Source organism: Triturus cristatus, chromosome 5_1 (genome assembly GCF_964204655.1).
Source record: "Triturus cristatus chromosome 5_1, aTriCri1.1, whole genome shotgun sequence".
NCBI lineage: Eukaryota > Metazoa > Chordata > Amphibia > Caudata > Salamandridae > Triturus > Triturus cristatus.
Window position 1 is genome coordinate 442849996 of NC_140587.1, and position 16993 is coordinate 442866988.

General features: G+C 47.1%; 1 protein-coding gene across 1 annotated transcript in view; it reads right to left on the minus strand.

Moving 5' to 3' along the window:
* The window catches only part of LOC146831027 (neural-cadherin-like), a 473840-nt gene that overhangs the window by 219709 nt on the left and 237138 nt on the right, over window positions 1–16993 (minus strand). Inside the window, exon 5 of the mRNA XM_085605228.1 lies at window positions 6316–6427. Within this exon, the coding sequence (XP_085461354.1) occupies window positions 6316–6427 (112 nt within the window). The remainder of the gene's footprint in view (window positions 1–6315; window positions 6428–16993) is intronic.

A 16993-nucleotide genomic window follows, 5' to 3' on the forward strand; every position in this document is an offset into this window, starting at 1 on the left:
AATACTGAACAGATTTACACCAGACCTGCAAAAGGCACTTCCTTGACCTTATGGCTACCTCTCTGCCAAATTTCACGTAATTCTGTTCAGCCGTTCGGGCTGTAGCTGCGACTAAAGGTCCTACGGAAAAATGCATGGGGAAAACGTGTTTTGGGACCCCCCCTTTTTCTCGGCCCCTGCTTGACGAATCACCCCGAAACTTTCAGGGTAGGAGCTGAGCGGAGCGCCCCATTAGTTTTGAAAATTTCGCGAGGATTCGTCAACCGGCGCCAAAGTTATTCAAAATAGAATTTTGAGATTTCCTATGGAAACTAGGTTGTAACTATAACTATCTACTGGCGACCGCCAGTAGATTATATATATATATATATATCATTTAATTCTTGTAAACCTTGTAGGCAATTTCAAGTTTACTCCAGTCGGGGGGGACGAGTGATTGCTTTCGGTATGATGGGGGGTAGGGGACTGAGTCTTTTGTCCTGGAATGTTAATGGACTGGGGGACAGGATAAAACGGGGTGTGGTCCTGCAGTTCCTGAAACGAATTTCACCTGACATAGTTTTTCTGCAGGAGACACACCTCATTGGCAACTCCTTTCGTGCTATGATTCGACGGGGCTACCGCCTTCTGGCCCATTCGGGCTTCACGTCTGGTTCAAGGGGTGTGGGCATCATGGCCAAGACCTCGCTCCCGTTGGAAGCTGATGAGGTGCTCCATGACGACAGGGGACGTTACACGGTTCTGGTGGGTAGAATGGAGGGCAGAGTGATTGTTTTCGTCTCTGTCTATGTCCCGCCAGGGTTGCAGACGACCACCTTTGCGGATCTGGGGCGCCTCCTCCTTGGCCTTCCGGAGGGGACTCTGGTGGTTGGGGGGGATTTTAACGCTGTGGTTTCCGGAACTGAGGACCGTCACCCCCCTAGGGATCTCCCCCGTGCCCAAGCGTGGTTGTCTGGCCTCTTGGATACCTTGGGGCTGGTGGATTGTTGGCGTTTGAAACATCCTACGCAGATACAGTACACCTTTCATTCCGGGGCCCATGGCAGTCTCTCAAGGCTAGATTATGTCCTGGTGCCGGCAGCACATGCGGGGAGGATCGGGGAGGTGCGCCATTTGGCGCGGGGTATTTCAGACCACTCCCCGCTCTTGTTGCACTTCGATATTCTCCCGAGGGGAGAGGGTAGGGTGGTCCCGATTAATCCCTGGTACCTGCGTGACCCCACCATTCGCGCAGAGTTGGTTAAGTCCCTTAAGCGATATTTTGACGATAATGTGGGGTCTGTGTCATCGGCGGTCTCGCTGTGGGAGGCATTTAAGACGGTAATTCGGGGGGATGCCCTGTCCCTTATTTCCCATTCCCGGAGGCGCGAGCGGGAGGAGGTGACCCGTGTTGAAACTGAGATAACCGAGTTGGAGGGTGACCTCGAATGTGGGGTGATGGATGACAAATTACATGTTCTCCAAATCAAGCAGGCGGCCTATAAGGCCCTCGTCACGGAGGCGGCCAGGGGCCTCAGTAGAGAGCAACAGGGGAGACTGTATGATGTGGGTGATAAGGCTGGGAAATTGATTGCGTGGCTGGATAAAAAGGAGAGAGCGAGTCGAGTTGTCCCGTCGATTGAGAAACTGGATGGTGTGTGTGTCACTGAACCGGAGGAAATTGTTGATTGCTTCGCAGAATATTTCCGTGGGGTGTTTTCCCCGGTGTCCTCCCGCTCGGAAGAGGATTCCCATGCCCTGCTTAGGGATATCGCACTGCCTTCCCTTTCGGAGGAGGACAGAGTGTTGTGGACGCCGCCCCAACCTCTGAGGAAATTGCCCTCGCCATACGTTCGGTCGCTTCCGGCAAGGCCATGGGTCCTAATGGTCTTCCCATCGAATTGTATAAGCTGCGACCGGATACGCTGGCGCCGCACCTCCGTGCTATGTTCCTCGCGGCCCGATCGGCGGGTTCCCTCCCGCTAGATCAGCGTCTAGCTACTATCGTGGTTATTCATAAGGAGGGGAGGCCGCGGGACCGGGTCACGTCCTACCGGCCTATTTCGCTGCTGAATGCGGAGCCCAAAATTCTCGCCAAGGTGTTGGCTAATCGGCTGGTTGGCGTGGTGTGCGATTTGATTCACCAGGATCAGTCCGGCTTTATCCCTCACCGCAACACGGCGCTTAACCTGCGGCGCTTGCATGGGGTGCTCGCGCGTGTCCCGTTCATACGGGAGCCGGCCATTTTGGTGTCCCTGGACGCCACTATGGCGTTTGACACACTTGAGTGGCCATATATTTGGGCGACACTGGCGAAGTTTGGGTTTGGCCCGGGATTCATCGGTTGGGTGAAATTGTTGTATTCTGGACCGCTGGCGCAGGTGGCTGTGAACGGTAGAGTGTCGGCTCCGTTTGAGCTGGGCAGGGGCACGCGGCAGGGCTGCCCGTTATCACCGCTCCTCTTCGCGCTTGCCTTGGAGCCCATGGCGAAGGGGCTGCGGTGGCATCCTTCTATCCGTGGTCTCCGATGGACCCCCGAGTATGAGGACCGCGTATCTCTTTACGCTGATGATATTCTTCTGTACCTGGCTTCCCCACGTAAATCACTGATAGTACTGGTTGATGTATTGCACTCATTTGGCCTCAACTCCGGCCTTGTCATCAACTGGGCTAAATCGTGTGTGTATGTTCTCTCTGGGGAGGATCCTATCCTTCCGCGGGGTTGTCCTATCCAGATCGCCCCGCGGGGATTTAGGTACCTGGGTGTCTTCATTACCCTGGACGCGGAGGCCCGATATAAACAGAACTTGCTTCCCCCCCTCCAGCTGACGCTCCCGTGGTACGACGGGGGGGTTGCCCTCCCAGATATCAAGCGATATTACTGGGCCTCCCAGCTGGCTGCGATCAATCACGGCCTTTATGGGCCCGCTCTAAACCCGGCCTTTGAGATGGATAAAATGTTACTGCCGGGTGGTGACTATAATCGGGCGCTCTATTCTAGCTCGCATGACGCGCGGCTGACGGGCCCCACGCGGGTCATGGTACGGGTGTGGCACGCGGCTAACATGGCGATGGGGTGGAAGGATCGCTTGACCCGGGCGACGCCACTATACGCATCTGAGCGGCTGGGCTCCCTGTGGACCTCGAAGGGCTTTGAGAAGTGGGACATGATAGGCATCAGCAGGGTGGGCGATCTCTGGACGAGGGGGGGATTCAAAACGTTCGATGTGCTGCAGACAGAATTCCAGTTGCAGGACAGGGAGTACTTTCGATATATGCAGATCCGTCATGCGTTGTGCTCCGTATTTCCGGACGTTGCCTCCATCCCGGAGTACTCCCCTCTGGAGGATAGAGTGCTGGATGGGCATGTACCGGACGGCACGATTTCATTAATTTACAAAAAGCTCATCAATGACCGTTCGGGACTGCTGACTAGCCTTCGTGAGGCGTGGGGGGCTGATGGATTGGAGCTGGATGACGAGGACTGGGTGTCTGCGGTGGCCTCCCCGAAAGAGGTGGCCATACCGGCTCGCCTTCGCTTCGTCCAGCTCAAGATACTCCATAGGGTCTATGTTACGGGGCCAAGGCTGATGCGTATGGGCTATGCTGTGGACGGGTTGTGTAAGCGTGGGTGTGGTTCTCTGGGGACCTTTCTCCATATTTTGTGGGAATGCCCGGAGGTGGTGCGATTCTGGCGTGGTGTGCATGAGGTTTTGCAGGTAGTTACGCATGTGCCGCTGCTGCCCGAGGCGAGGAGATGTCTTCTGAATGTGTGGGAGCCAACCGACTACTCAGTGCCGCAGACGTGGTGGGTGACTCTGGGATATATGGTGGCCAAACGTGACATTGCGTAACTGTGGGGTTCCCAGAGGTCGCCGACTGTCTCGGCGTGGAAGGACAATATGGATTGGTGTATGTTTCGGGAAAAGGTGGTGTATGTTGCGAGAGGTAAGCCTGGGACATGGGTGAAAGTGTGGGGCCCCTGGAACGCCTACCGTGGGGGAATCTGTACCCCGCCGCTCATGCCTGATCCGTCACCGGCCCCGTCTCCTTAGCCTGTTTGTCTTCCCGGTTCTGGGCAGCGAGTCTACTTAGTCCCCGTCCTGACCTATCCCCCCCCTCGATATTCCTATGGATCGGTGGGGTCCCCCCCCCTAGGGGAGCACATGCTGTTGTTTCCGATTGTGGGTTGCCTTGTGGACTTGTTTTTTGTTGTTATTTATATAAAAATGAAACCGTTGTGTGGGGTCCGGATGGTGTGGCTGCCAACGCCTCTTTCAACTCCTGTGATCTCCCTTCTGCCGCAGCGTGCGTTCTACTGTCTGTATTATATGCTCCTTCTGTTTGCTAGCGGCCGGCCTGAAGGTTGTAGGCCCATCTTTGTATATCTTTTGGATTCTGTAATAAACGGTTTAAAAAAAAAAAAAAAAAGTTTACTCCAGTCATTAAATGAAAGAGGTATTTGTATGAAATCAACTGCCTCCATGCATCAGGGACCCCAACGTGATAATATCAGAGACGCTGCTTTGTTCTTCCTTATGGTGTTATTGACAAAAGGAGGTTAAAGTGAAGTTGTTAGTTTGGTTTTAACACCTTAATGTATGTCACAGATGAGGTTCTGTATCACATTACCCTTAATGGTATGAAAGAGACAGGTATGAACGTAGTATTATTTAGGGGTTTAAGTATGTGTATTGTTTTCACTGTGAAAACATAGCTAAAGGCTAGACGCCTAGTTACGGTACTGTCAATACAAACTTGGGAAATCTTTAAAATATGACAGTTGTGACATGAAACTTATAACATAACTCTCGCTGTCCACCAAGTTCTTCTCTAGTGTCAGATTTCGGTTCCCTGTTGCATTGGCAAAGTGGTGAACTAAGCCTGGTGGGCGTCATGAGCTATGGTGTACACTGCATACCATAACTGGTGAACTTCCCCTTTAAGTATGCTATTTACAGCAAATAGATATATTTTTATGAGCAATTCGTTCACTTGCCATGAACCTATTTGGCTTGCACCATGAGCAGCGGAGGTTGTTTACAGGACTTTCACTCAACCCACTGCCGGCGGCCGACCCCCTCTGCGCATAGCCTCTGTCCATGTGCTGCAGCGTTTGACCCCGGGTCCTTTTTTTAGGCCTGACCTGTAACACTTGCCCGTGTATATTACGCGGGGTTTTCTTCAACCATAGTTTTAAGAAAAAGATTAAACTCAAGAATTGTTAAAATTGTGCCTTTTTTAATGATAGATGTCATCAATGATGTCATTTAACATGTCATGTGTGATGTAATATGTGAGGTCATAAGCAGTGCATGACAGGTGTGGAAATTATAGTTAGTTCACTAAACTATACCTGAGAAATTTCAGTGCTTTATTTTTTTAATGGTACCTGTTATCTCATTTCAACACCTAACTATAAAGTAACTTTAACCCTTGTTCTTTTCAGTGTAATTATTATTATTTTTTTAAATGATCTAAGATCTTATTACCATACCTAACTATAACGTGGCTTACCTCTGTTTTTTTCAGAGAATATAACTTTATAGTAAAGTGACATTATAGTTAAAAAACTAACAACATGCCCTGCATGTTGCCAAAAATGATGTCTATTATCAGTTGCTGATAGAAGACTGTGCACAGGTATAGCTTCTTGAATACTTCAAGTTCACAAACCCTGTAGGATGCTGTCAAAATGGCTGGTTGATGTCATCAGTGATGTCATCAATTGTGTCATCTGAGATGTCATTAATGATATTGTTTATTATGTCATGAGTGATGTAATGTGTGAGATAATAAGCAGTGCATGACAGTGTGCAACTTAGTTCGCTAATTATAAGTGGTGAATGTATTTGTTGTTTATTAAACATAAGTTCTTATGTCATTCAACATCTAACTATAAAGTCATTTAAACTTCTTTTTTCAGTAAATGTCATGTTTTTTTTTTTTTTAATCACGCTCAAAGTTGAGCGTACGCCCAATCTCCTCAGGCAACCTGCAGCAAACCCCAACAGCCACGGTTGACAGCCAGTTGGACGCATGGTCTGGTCCCAGCTCCCCTTTGGCATCCAGACCCCCCATTGTGCACGGCGCTCAACTGTGCCCAGCATGGGATTGCGCAGAGGTCCTGACCCTACACCCAATCCACTGCAGGCAGCCAATCCACACTGTGCACGGCCTACAGCCTGCACAATGGCGGTTGGCTGCAGGGTCTGGACTGTGACCGGACCCTTCCATAGCTTTATAAAATGTTTTAAGGGTGTTGCAATATGAACTGCATACGCCACCCCTGCAGAGAGGAATAATGCAGTAACAGCACCTGAAGAAAGACCTCACCTTGCAGCAACGAGGTGCCAATGGGCACAGTTTCTGGGACGTTGTCTTGACTGTAGATGGAGTGCTGGAACTCCGGTGCACAATCGTTGTCATCTGTAATGTGAATCATGACCTACGAGGAAATAAGCTGAATGAGAATTTTCGGAAATAAATCCTCGGTTAATGCCCCGTGCAGAGGTACCTGCATACTGAACGCTCTGCGACTCCCAACTATAAGCTCTTCTTCATGACGGAAGCAGTCCACAACACCATGCGGCCTAAGAGCCACTTGACGTCATTCACGCATTTCTACCCATACTAATTCATGTGCACACTTTAAATATATTTCATGTAATTTTTTTTTTTAAACATAAAACATAGAACTTACAGTACCTTAATTCTAAATATAAAGTTAAAATCCAGAGTATCTCTAATTAAAGTGAAGCATCATTAATCATGCATCAATCATACAATCAAGAGCAGCAAATACGTTAATACTTAGTTTCAGAAAACTCAACTGCGCTATGATGTCAGATGCCTGACAGGCTGTGCTCTATACAAATAGCAATAACATAAGATACTTCTGCTCCTCCCCCTTCCTTAAAATGGGATTCGGGGGGGGGGGGGGAGGTTTTGAGCTCTCTGGGCAATACAGGCCAAGCTCCTTTGTTTCTGAGTCTTATCTACATAGCAGACATAACCTATCTGGCTCAGCCAGACTAATAAAAGTTTTATCTAAACCCAGCAGAAGTCGAAAGGAGAACAGGAATAATTTCCACATGTCCATGTACTGGTTTATATTGGTACAACTGTGAAAAAATATAATATGTTTCTTGTCTGCTAGCCCATGTAAATCTGCAGCTGAACACTGTCCCCTACTAGAAAATAAAGAATCTTCATAAAGGCTAGTCTGCATCGGAGTCTGCATCCCCCCGCCCCCCACCCACCAATATAAACCCCAGGTTGTCACCACTGTGTAGTTACAGTTTGGACCAGGTTTCCATAGAAAATAGATTTTTGGGTTTTCCAATAGCTTTGGCACCATTTGATTTATGAATCTCGTGAAATTTTCCCAAAACATTTCATACACCTCAACTCCTTTCTGGAAAGTTTTGTCTGATTCGTCAAGCAAAGGCCGTGTAAATTAGGTCACAAAAATTTGTTTTTTCCCATGCAATTTTCCATAGCAATTTTGGGAAGCGATACAGAACAAAGGGCTGAACAGAATTACACTAAATTTCCCAGAAAGCAAGATCTTTATTCAAAAAGTGCTTTTTGTGATTGGGTGTAAATCTGTTCAGCGGTTTTTGAGACGTTAAGCTTCAAAATATGGATTATCCACTTAAAAATGTCACATTACCCACAATTGTAAGTTAAGAGGTAAACTGGTATACATTTGCCACTTTAAGGAAACTTTTTTCCTGGCCCTAAGGACTACACTCTGTAGTTTAGTAAGATACACTACACATGTTCCTGAGATAGGCACAACGGCATACTTCCTTAGAACCCTGTTTAAAACACCAGTGAGATAAAAAAACATCTCTAAGTGGGACATCCTACATTGTACATTCTACATTATTCAGCAATCTGCAGTGCCTCAAAATCTTCCGCGAAGCTCTGGAAATAAATATCCACACTTTATAAACGTCCTTGCTACATAGATTTTGCCTATTGCACTGCATTACAACTATTTAATATATATATATATATATAAAACTTAGAAGCGTGGCTAGGTAAATCTTGCGCAAAACCAATGATTTTGTGTAGAGAACTGACAAATATCTAAGAAGTGCTCAAGGGAACAAAAAGGAAACGGCCACCTACGTCCCAATAATCCTCCGTTACTGCAGGTACACAGAGGATAGGCACTAAAGCAGAATATCGTTCCCGAGCAAAGGCAAATAAGTATTCAAACAAATAATATTGATGTATCAGTCCAAAGAGAATTCAGTCCACATAGTCAGGCGATATTCTTCTTTATTCTCTTATTTCTCAAGATTTCTCCTTATGATCATTACACAATAGTTCATGGTAACAGATAGGTATAGATGTTGTAGCCAACTTGGCTACAACATCTATACCTATCTGTTACCATGAACTATTGTGTAATGATCATAAGGAGAAATCTTGAGAAATAAGAGAATAAAGAAGAATATCGCCTGACTATGTGGACTGAATTCTCTTTGGACTGATACATCAATATTATTTGTTTGAATACTTATTTGCCTTTGCTCGGGAACTATTTAATATAGGCACGTACCCACATATACACAGGTGGGTTCTTTTTTGTGAACAAAAGGTTTGACCTTTCTCACAGATGTTTTGGAACAGGCTTTGGTTTTAAGCCTCAACCTACTTGTAAACATACCTCAGCAACTCAAATGATGTGTACTCAGCCTTTATCTTGTATGAATTGTAGTAATACTTGCAACCTAAGCTTTAGTGATCTGTAAACAGGGATGGGCCCAGAGACCGTGTGTAGAAGAGAACCTCTGCCCTCTGATCATTTCTTTGTCATATTTGTTTGCATTCAGTCTGGCAATGTTCAACAATGTTGTTCTGAATATATAGTTAAAGTTAAGACCACGTTTCCATAGTAAATGGATTATTTGGTTAGCTTATAGCTTCGGCGAGGTTTGACAAATCTTCACGTAAACTTTGGAGCCCTCTTCAGGAATTAAACTTATTGCTTGGACACGAGATCCAATCTAACAAACAAACAGTGCAGATGAAAACTCTGCCCTGAACTTTCCAACTATTTCTCTATAACAAGCACTAGAGTCTTTCACAGCTACAAGAACTAGCTAGTACAAATAACTCTCAGGCTTCTTAGCGGACTACAGATCCCATTTTATATCCAAAGAATTACCTACAATAATGCCTGTTCCTTAGCACTTCACTACAGCAGGGAGAAGTACCAGAAGATTTCAAAACCACATGCATAAAACCCTAAAACATTCTGCATGGAACCCATTATACCCTAACAGTTACAGACTAATTAAAAATATTCAACCCCTATCACAACTACTGGAACACAAGGTCTACACCTAAGCTCCGCGCCACCGCTGGCTCCGCACCCAGCACCCATCCTGCGATAGGTCATAGACACTCCTATATTTGGAGCCCACCATAGGGACAACCTCATGGACACACACTTCTTTATACAACAGAAAAAAAGGCTAGTCAAAACTCCAGTGATCAGCTCAATTTGATCAGATACATCTTTGCTATGTTAAGAGAAGGTCCTGGTAATACTTTATTTGTCTTGTTCTGGCATAGTATGCAAATGACTAACATAGGCCTACCAGGCTCCCTAGTGCATAGACCTCTACATGTACAAAATAGGGCACCCGTACTTCTATTACACTCAGGTACTACGGATCACATCAACTCCAGGTTACAACCTCTTTTACAGTCACTACCCTAGCTACTGACTTACAGAATCTCACCTTTAAGACTCAAAGCAAAACATGTGGAAAATAAAATATGGGATTGGAATTCCTTCAGTTCAAAACAGGCGCACTGTTCATGTTTGAGCCATGACGCACCGTTAGACAGGTGCGCTGTGTCACAAACATGAACAGTTTGCCGGATTACAACGAATGTGCTGCTCTCAGGACAACCCCGAACTTGGGCTGTCCTGGGGCAGAGAATTCAGTGAAATATGGAGCGGCTGCTTTAATCAGGCGCTCCGTATTTCACTGTGCAGGAGACACCCGCCTGCATTTCAGAGAGATCCCCCTGCATGGAGGTGCAATGAGTGACTGCACCCACTTGTAGGAGGATTGCTGGGGGGTGCATGGGACTCCCTTTCTCCCCTCCAGAGGGCTACCCTCAAGGGGCTCACTGACCGTGCCTCACGTTTTTGTGGCACACTGTCAGTGAGCCTTATGCCGGCCTATTTTCCTTTGCGTCCATATCCATAATATCATGCGGGTGCAGAGGCAAAAAGATTCCCTCATTTGCATGAGTCCACATCCCTATGCAAATGAGAGAATAGGCTCTCAAGATAGTGCTGGCGCTACGTGCATGCCAGCGCTATCAGTATTACAGAAGGGGCTGCACCAAGCGTCTGTGGCCCCTTCTGTAATACCAAAAAGCCCTGGGGTCGCACAACATGGGCACACACATCCGTAGTGCTCCAGGGCACTTTGTGTAACACGGGCCCAGATATCAACTTTTTAGAACCTTTGCTCGCCTTCTCTCTTTTGAACTGCACACGTATGCGAGTAATCTCAGTTACTGTTTAGGCCTCCGATGGACATGTTGTCGTCCACAAAAGAAGTTAGGTCTGGCCACAATAACTCTAATAAGCGAGAAAATAACGAAATCTGCAGAAAGACACCCTGAGATCTATAGAGAGTGCTACAAGCACATGCAAATGGCAGGCAAGTGCTATAAAATGCTCATACCAATAGTAGAGGGAGGGTCATCACGGTTAACTGGTAATACAGAAACGATATAGAGAGACCAGCTCTGTCTGATAGAGCTCAGATGCCTTCTCCAATAGAATCATCATGCAGTATGCAGATATTTGGAAAATGACAAGTAAACCAGAGTAAATCTCTCTTTTTTTTACGACAGAGGAAATCATAAACCTCTCACATCTATGGCACCATAGGCCTATTGTGAAATTGGCACCCGTGCGACAAAAAGAAACACATTTAATAACAAATTATGATTTCCGCCTGTAAACTATATTAAAGAATATTAGGCTGTTAAAGGGAACAATCAGGCTGTTTTCCAAAGTGTGTGGTTCGCAAGAATTGAGACTTGAGCAGCCTGCTCTTCCTGTTTTAAATCATTCATAGATGATGTTACATGGAATAGATGAAAAGTGAATAAAATAATTACATACACATTTACTAAAATATTCAAAAAGATGCAGGAAAGCACAGATGCGGTCCTTATCTTGATCAAATATTTGCAAACTGTCAGAGTGCCTAATTAGTAAAGGGAATTTATGCATTTTCCATGAGCTGGCTGATGTACACTGCATTTCAATGTTGAATTACTGCATGCAGCAGTCGTATTTGCACGTCCACAGTTTATTAAAGATTATGCAGTTTTTTAATTCACTAGCATTCCACTCACTTTCATTAGTTTTTGAAAATGATTCTTGGAGGAGGTGTTACTTTTATGCGCGCTCTTCTGCCAGTGACTATACCCTGGCACTGATGTATCGGGGGACGTTGCTCACGATGTGGTTAATTTGTAAAATAAAAAGTGCCGGGGCTCTCCTCAGGAGGAATGTGCTGGTGCAAACTGCCTCCTGACTAGAGCCCCGGCACTTATTATTCTGAAGATGACTTGGCCTAATGGCAGGCGCTGCCGATTCCTGGCGAGGCTGGGGGCAGGCTGGGGAGCAAGGAGTGAAGAGACAGACTCCTGTGCTTCCCAGCCTTTTATCCGATTTCTATGGCCAGGCCAGTTCTAACTGGCGTTGCCCAGTTGTGTGACCCGGAAGTGATTCTAATCACTTCCGGGTCACTGAATCACTTCCGGGTCACGCCCCCGGGGCGGGACCTATGAGTGAGGAGGCGCGCCTGTCGCGTCACCAATGTGCGCGACAGGCTTGCCTCCTAATCCGGAGGGGGCCGGCTCGACCGCAATACTTTTGGCGTGGCCGATGCCGGCCCCGCCGTTCTCGGGTTTGAGTCTTGTGGTGGCTCAACAAACATCCTGTGATCCTGGGGAAAATCGAGTGCTTTCCAAATTAGTGTGTCCTTAATCGCTGCTATAAGCGCCAGTGATGAGGATTATGTGCCGGTGCTGCGCACCGGCTCAAATTAAGCACTAAGAAATGCACAAGTGCAGATGAGCTGAGTGGCGTCTGCCTGGTGAGCATGCTCCATGCCGTACTGCCCTTTGTTGGTTTTATTCTTCATGTAACACTGCTTTTATTGTGGTGGCACAGCAAACGCTTGCCTTGTCAGATAGCAGGATTAGGAGATGGCTGATTGACCTGAAAGCAGTGTTTTGGGAATTTGGGCTCCTGTCCATTTCTGTGGGTCAGAGAGTGGTCTGCGATCCGTCATCAACAGGCAGTCAAATTCAGTCACATCACCTTCGCTTCAGAAAACTCTGAGAAACTGACAGGAGCAATAGAGCCATCAACTATTGTTTGTGTTAATGCCTTCTGCTCAGGGTTTTAATAGTGGTTAACATCCTGCATAGAAGGTGTTAAGTGATGTTAATTGCCCAATTATGAGCTGAGCGGATGGCAAGGCTGTACAGTGCCGAAAAAGTAAATTAACTGCTCCTAATGTGCAACAAAACAAGAACAATAAAACTAGTAACATTTGCTCCCCCAAGACCACACAAAAACAGGCACATAAACATGTCCAATGTTTTGCTCTAATTCATGTCCTTTCCACTCAATTTACAAAGCAGACAAACAACCTCAACACAGTCAGTCAATCGCAGCATACCATATCGGCAGCCAATTAGTTTTATGGGATGCTGTGGTTTTTAGGTCTCGCTGAGCCCAGCGCATGCGCTGGCTCGGAGAGACATTTTGGAGGTGAGTTTTCAAAGTGCTGCTGGCTGGCCTAGTGCTTGCGTTCACGGGAGCGTGCACACGCGAACCGCTAGCCTTCAGCAGCACTTTGAAAACTTGTGCTTTAGCGCGTAATCGCGATCACTTTCGCTTTCAGAGCGATCGCGATGACTTTCGCTTTTACGGCCGCGCGGCGTTACTTTTACTGCCACGCGGCCAATGCTTGTTTCTGATTGACTTTAATTGGATGTCGTTCTGCACAGAAGCTTGTTTCCCTCCGCGCCAGGCCTGGGATGAGTGGAGCTCTGAAAACCCCTCCCCCTCTGCTAGGTGCATCTCAGTGCTCCGAAATCTTCCATGCCGCCAACAGGTGCGCGTGACTGCTGCGCGTGCCTATCCAGGTCCTCGCCGGTGACAGGTGCACCTCACACTCGGGTATACCCCGCCGACGGGGCTACTTCACCACTGTTCGCTTAGCTTTCTCCTGCTGAGGTAACCTCGCTCTCAGCTCGCCTAAGCGGGTCGTCTGCGCCAACTCAACCAATCAGGTCCTCACGTCCGATGCTAGCAGGCTTGTCTCCTCACTCTCCTCACAGCGCCATGTCCTCTTGCTTGCCGCCAACAGGGCTGCTTGACGGTTTGCTCTCTGAAGCGATTCCTCGGCACCGGCAATGCACTTGTCTCGTTGGTTTGCCTAATGAGATTCCTCTCTGCCCACAGTTGTATCTCACTAATGTAACCACCCTCTTGTGCTTTTTGCTCACTAGGAGTAAGTGGTCCTCACCGCGACTAATGAGGTCTTCGTCAGACCAGTCTGTGCACCCATTTTTGTGTTTCCCTTCATCTTGCACGTCCCGCGTCTCTGCCATCCTCACCAGGTCATCCTCGCTAACTAGTGCCAACATTCACACAGCGCTTCAGATCGCCCAGCGTCTGGGCTTCTTTTTTGGTGGTGGGGGGGGGGTGTTAGTGGAACATTTTGAAGTTTAATGTAACAAAGTTAGACTTTCAGAGTCAAATACATGACACACTGATGTAAATTTCACAATTGGTGTTGAAAACAGTACAAGATAACGGAAGGAGACTTGCTCGATCACCAAATGGCTGTTGGTGAGTCTCTTGCAAGCAAAAATTGTGCAAAATGTTGTGTTGAAAAGCCGCGCATAAAACGAAATTGAGGAATTTTGCAGATTTCAGTCATTTAAATGTTGTCAAGTCCTAGTTACGACACTGTTAAACTCAATTGCCACATCTTTCACCCACCTTCATTGAATGAATACAAAATGTGTTGCATAGATATAATAAAATACCAATTACAATCATTAAACAGCAGAATCAGCATAAATACTAGAAAGATAAAAAACAAGCATTGGCATAGCCAAATGGTCTCACCTTGGGAACCTTATAAGTATTTAGTTATGCAGTACAATATCCTTGGAGCAACAACATCAATTGTTGCATGGCTAAACACTTATAAGGTCCCAAAGGCGAGACCTACTGGCTATGCCAATGCTTGTTTTTTTTGTTGCAGATTTTATATAGCGCAAACTCGACCCGCAGGTATTGGAGCGCTTTACATGAGCATCGGTTACGTTACACATTCAGGCATGTGGAGATTGAGTGATTTGCCCAGAATCACAGGATGTGGACGCGACCCCCAGGCTCCAACCCTGGTTTCCAGCACCAAAGTAGGCAGCCTACCCAACGGACCACATCCCCTTCCCCACCAACCGTCCAGACCCATTGCATGTAAAGTGTTCTCCTTTCCTGAATCTTTTTAAACAAATGCAATTTTTATTTTGATATTAGCAATTACATGTCATACCTGCTAACAACTCAGCCATGCTTCCTTGTAGCAAACTTCTCTAGATTGGTCAATATACTACAAGCTCAGTGCTATATAATACATTTTTTTTAAATTAATTGTTAAATGATAAAAGGCATAAAGACGCTACCCTCCTGGTAAACAGATCAAAGCAAAAGGCAAGTGGCATAACTGAAATTGCTTTGAGGCACCATTTGGAAACCCCTAATGAGGTTGGGTACTATTATGTTATGGTTCACCCAGGCAGCATCCTCACTGTGTAACTAGAGACGACCAAAAGAGGGCGCCAGATTACTAGAAAAGGTTACAAAAATGGTTTTGTTGCTAGAGAAAGAGGAGCACTAAAACAGCAAAATATATTTTTGCACAGCGCTCCAAAAAACCTTGCACCAGAGCTGTATTCAACTAGTAAAAGGACAAAGATAAAATCATAACAATGAATTAATAAATGTTTTGAATAAACTGATTTCAATCACGAACACCCATAACTAAAAATTAACAGCCGTACGGTTGCAGTGATTTTATTAGAATGTTGCGTTGTAGGAAAAACATAACTGTCAGCAACAATAAAGTGAATGAAGTAAAAATATTCAACTAAAAATTCAGTTTATCCCATGTAAGAATCTGGACAAAGGATTTTTTACAGGGTGCTAGAGTGCTCGTTCTCGTCCACAATGCCGCAGTAGCTTCATTGTTGAAAGTGGCCGGAAGGGCAAGAAGGAACAGATTTTAACGTGCAAAGTCCCAGGTCACTAAGCCCTGGGCTCACCTGGCTACCTGGCTGGACAATATACACTGCCAGGACAAAGAGGGCCGTATGCAGGGGTCCAGGCAGGGCCGGCGGCAGGAATGGGCAGCTCCCCAGGGCCTCTCACTCAGCTCACCAGCATAGGGCCCGCACCAGTTCAACAGCTCTCTTGTACTCTGCTGATTCAATTGAAAGAAAGGTGTGTCTCTGCAATTGAGCCCCTCCCTGAGCCCCCTAGGGATGGTGTCCCAGTTGCAAGGAGCCGCATTTTGTAGGTTTGTCCTGCAATTAGGCCGCCTGCCGGGCTGCCCATTGAGAGACACTTAAGACAACAATTATCAGCACTTTAGCGCCCCACAGATTCAACTCTCAGCCCCCAAGCAATTCTCACACCTTCAGACCAAAATTGGCTATAAAAGAGGTGCTTGTAGGTGGCTGTGAGGAGGCGCTGCGGCCCAGGGGAAGTCTCCACAAAGCAGATTCAGGAGCCCTGAAGGTGTCACATATGCAAATTAGAGGGGCCTCACACATTCCCTTTTGGCCCAGGGCCCCAAAAATCCTAGAACAGGCCCTGGGTCCAGGCACATTTCGATTGGGCCATCGAGAAGGGCCGACAAGAAGAAAGGAAAGATAAAACAGGCTAATTAATTACATGTTTCCAAAAGGGAAAACACGTTCCTGGAAAGCAACATATTTTCTGCAGTCCCATTTCGTAGGACGCGTTCACTGACCGGTGAGCTAGGCACGCGCTTCGCTGCTCGTGCCAGTCGTGCAGTGCAGTCTCCTCTTTGTGGTGGCCCTGTGGAGGCCACGTACTCGAGGACACTTCGACTGTAATCATACACGGTGAGTCTGATGAGTGGTTAACCGGAAAGACCACGAGCGGTCTTCCGTTACTTTATTTATACCCTCGAGGCGAGCCCGCCTCGAGGGGTGGAGGATGCATGTGTGGATGTATACATTGTTTCGTAGAGGCCGAGTGGCTCTCTACATCCCTCCAACATTTTAGACAGTGCCACCCATTTGAGAGTCTCTCTCACAGTGAGGGACATACACAGTCTCTGAGTCTCTGGCTGGGAGCTGGGTTACTTCGCAGCCTGGACCCCACTCCCCTGCTGGACACTTCTCTCTCGCCTCGCCCACGGGGACCAGCCTCTTCTCCTCGAGTCTGATTCTCTTGCTGGTTGGTTGTAGCTTGTCCTGAGACTCCTGGTGAAATGTCTCCCCTCCGCTGTGGAGACGCTCTCTACGGGGTGGCCGCTCGCTCAGGGAAACCATCCTGTTCCTCTCCTGCTTCTTCACTTGATTGTTCAGCAGCCAGTTCTCCTTCGACTCTCTTGAAGTACGATGTGTTTCTTGTCACCCTCACATCGCCTCTTCTGGCCGTTATCATTGTCCCTTTCGTTGATAGCACCGTCCACACTTCTGGTTCAAAAGGTGTACGGAACTTCCATCCCGGGTGGCGGTCATTCACTATGACCTTGTCTCCAACCACTATATGATGTTCGCGGGCCCTACGGTGTTCGCTGGCTTTGTTGTTCGTTAGCTCCCTTCTCCCTTGCACCGCGTCATCATCCCATGTCGGTGGACTCCAGGACGGGTCCGTCGGTATTCCATCTCGCGGGGA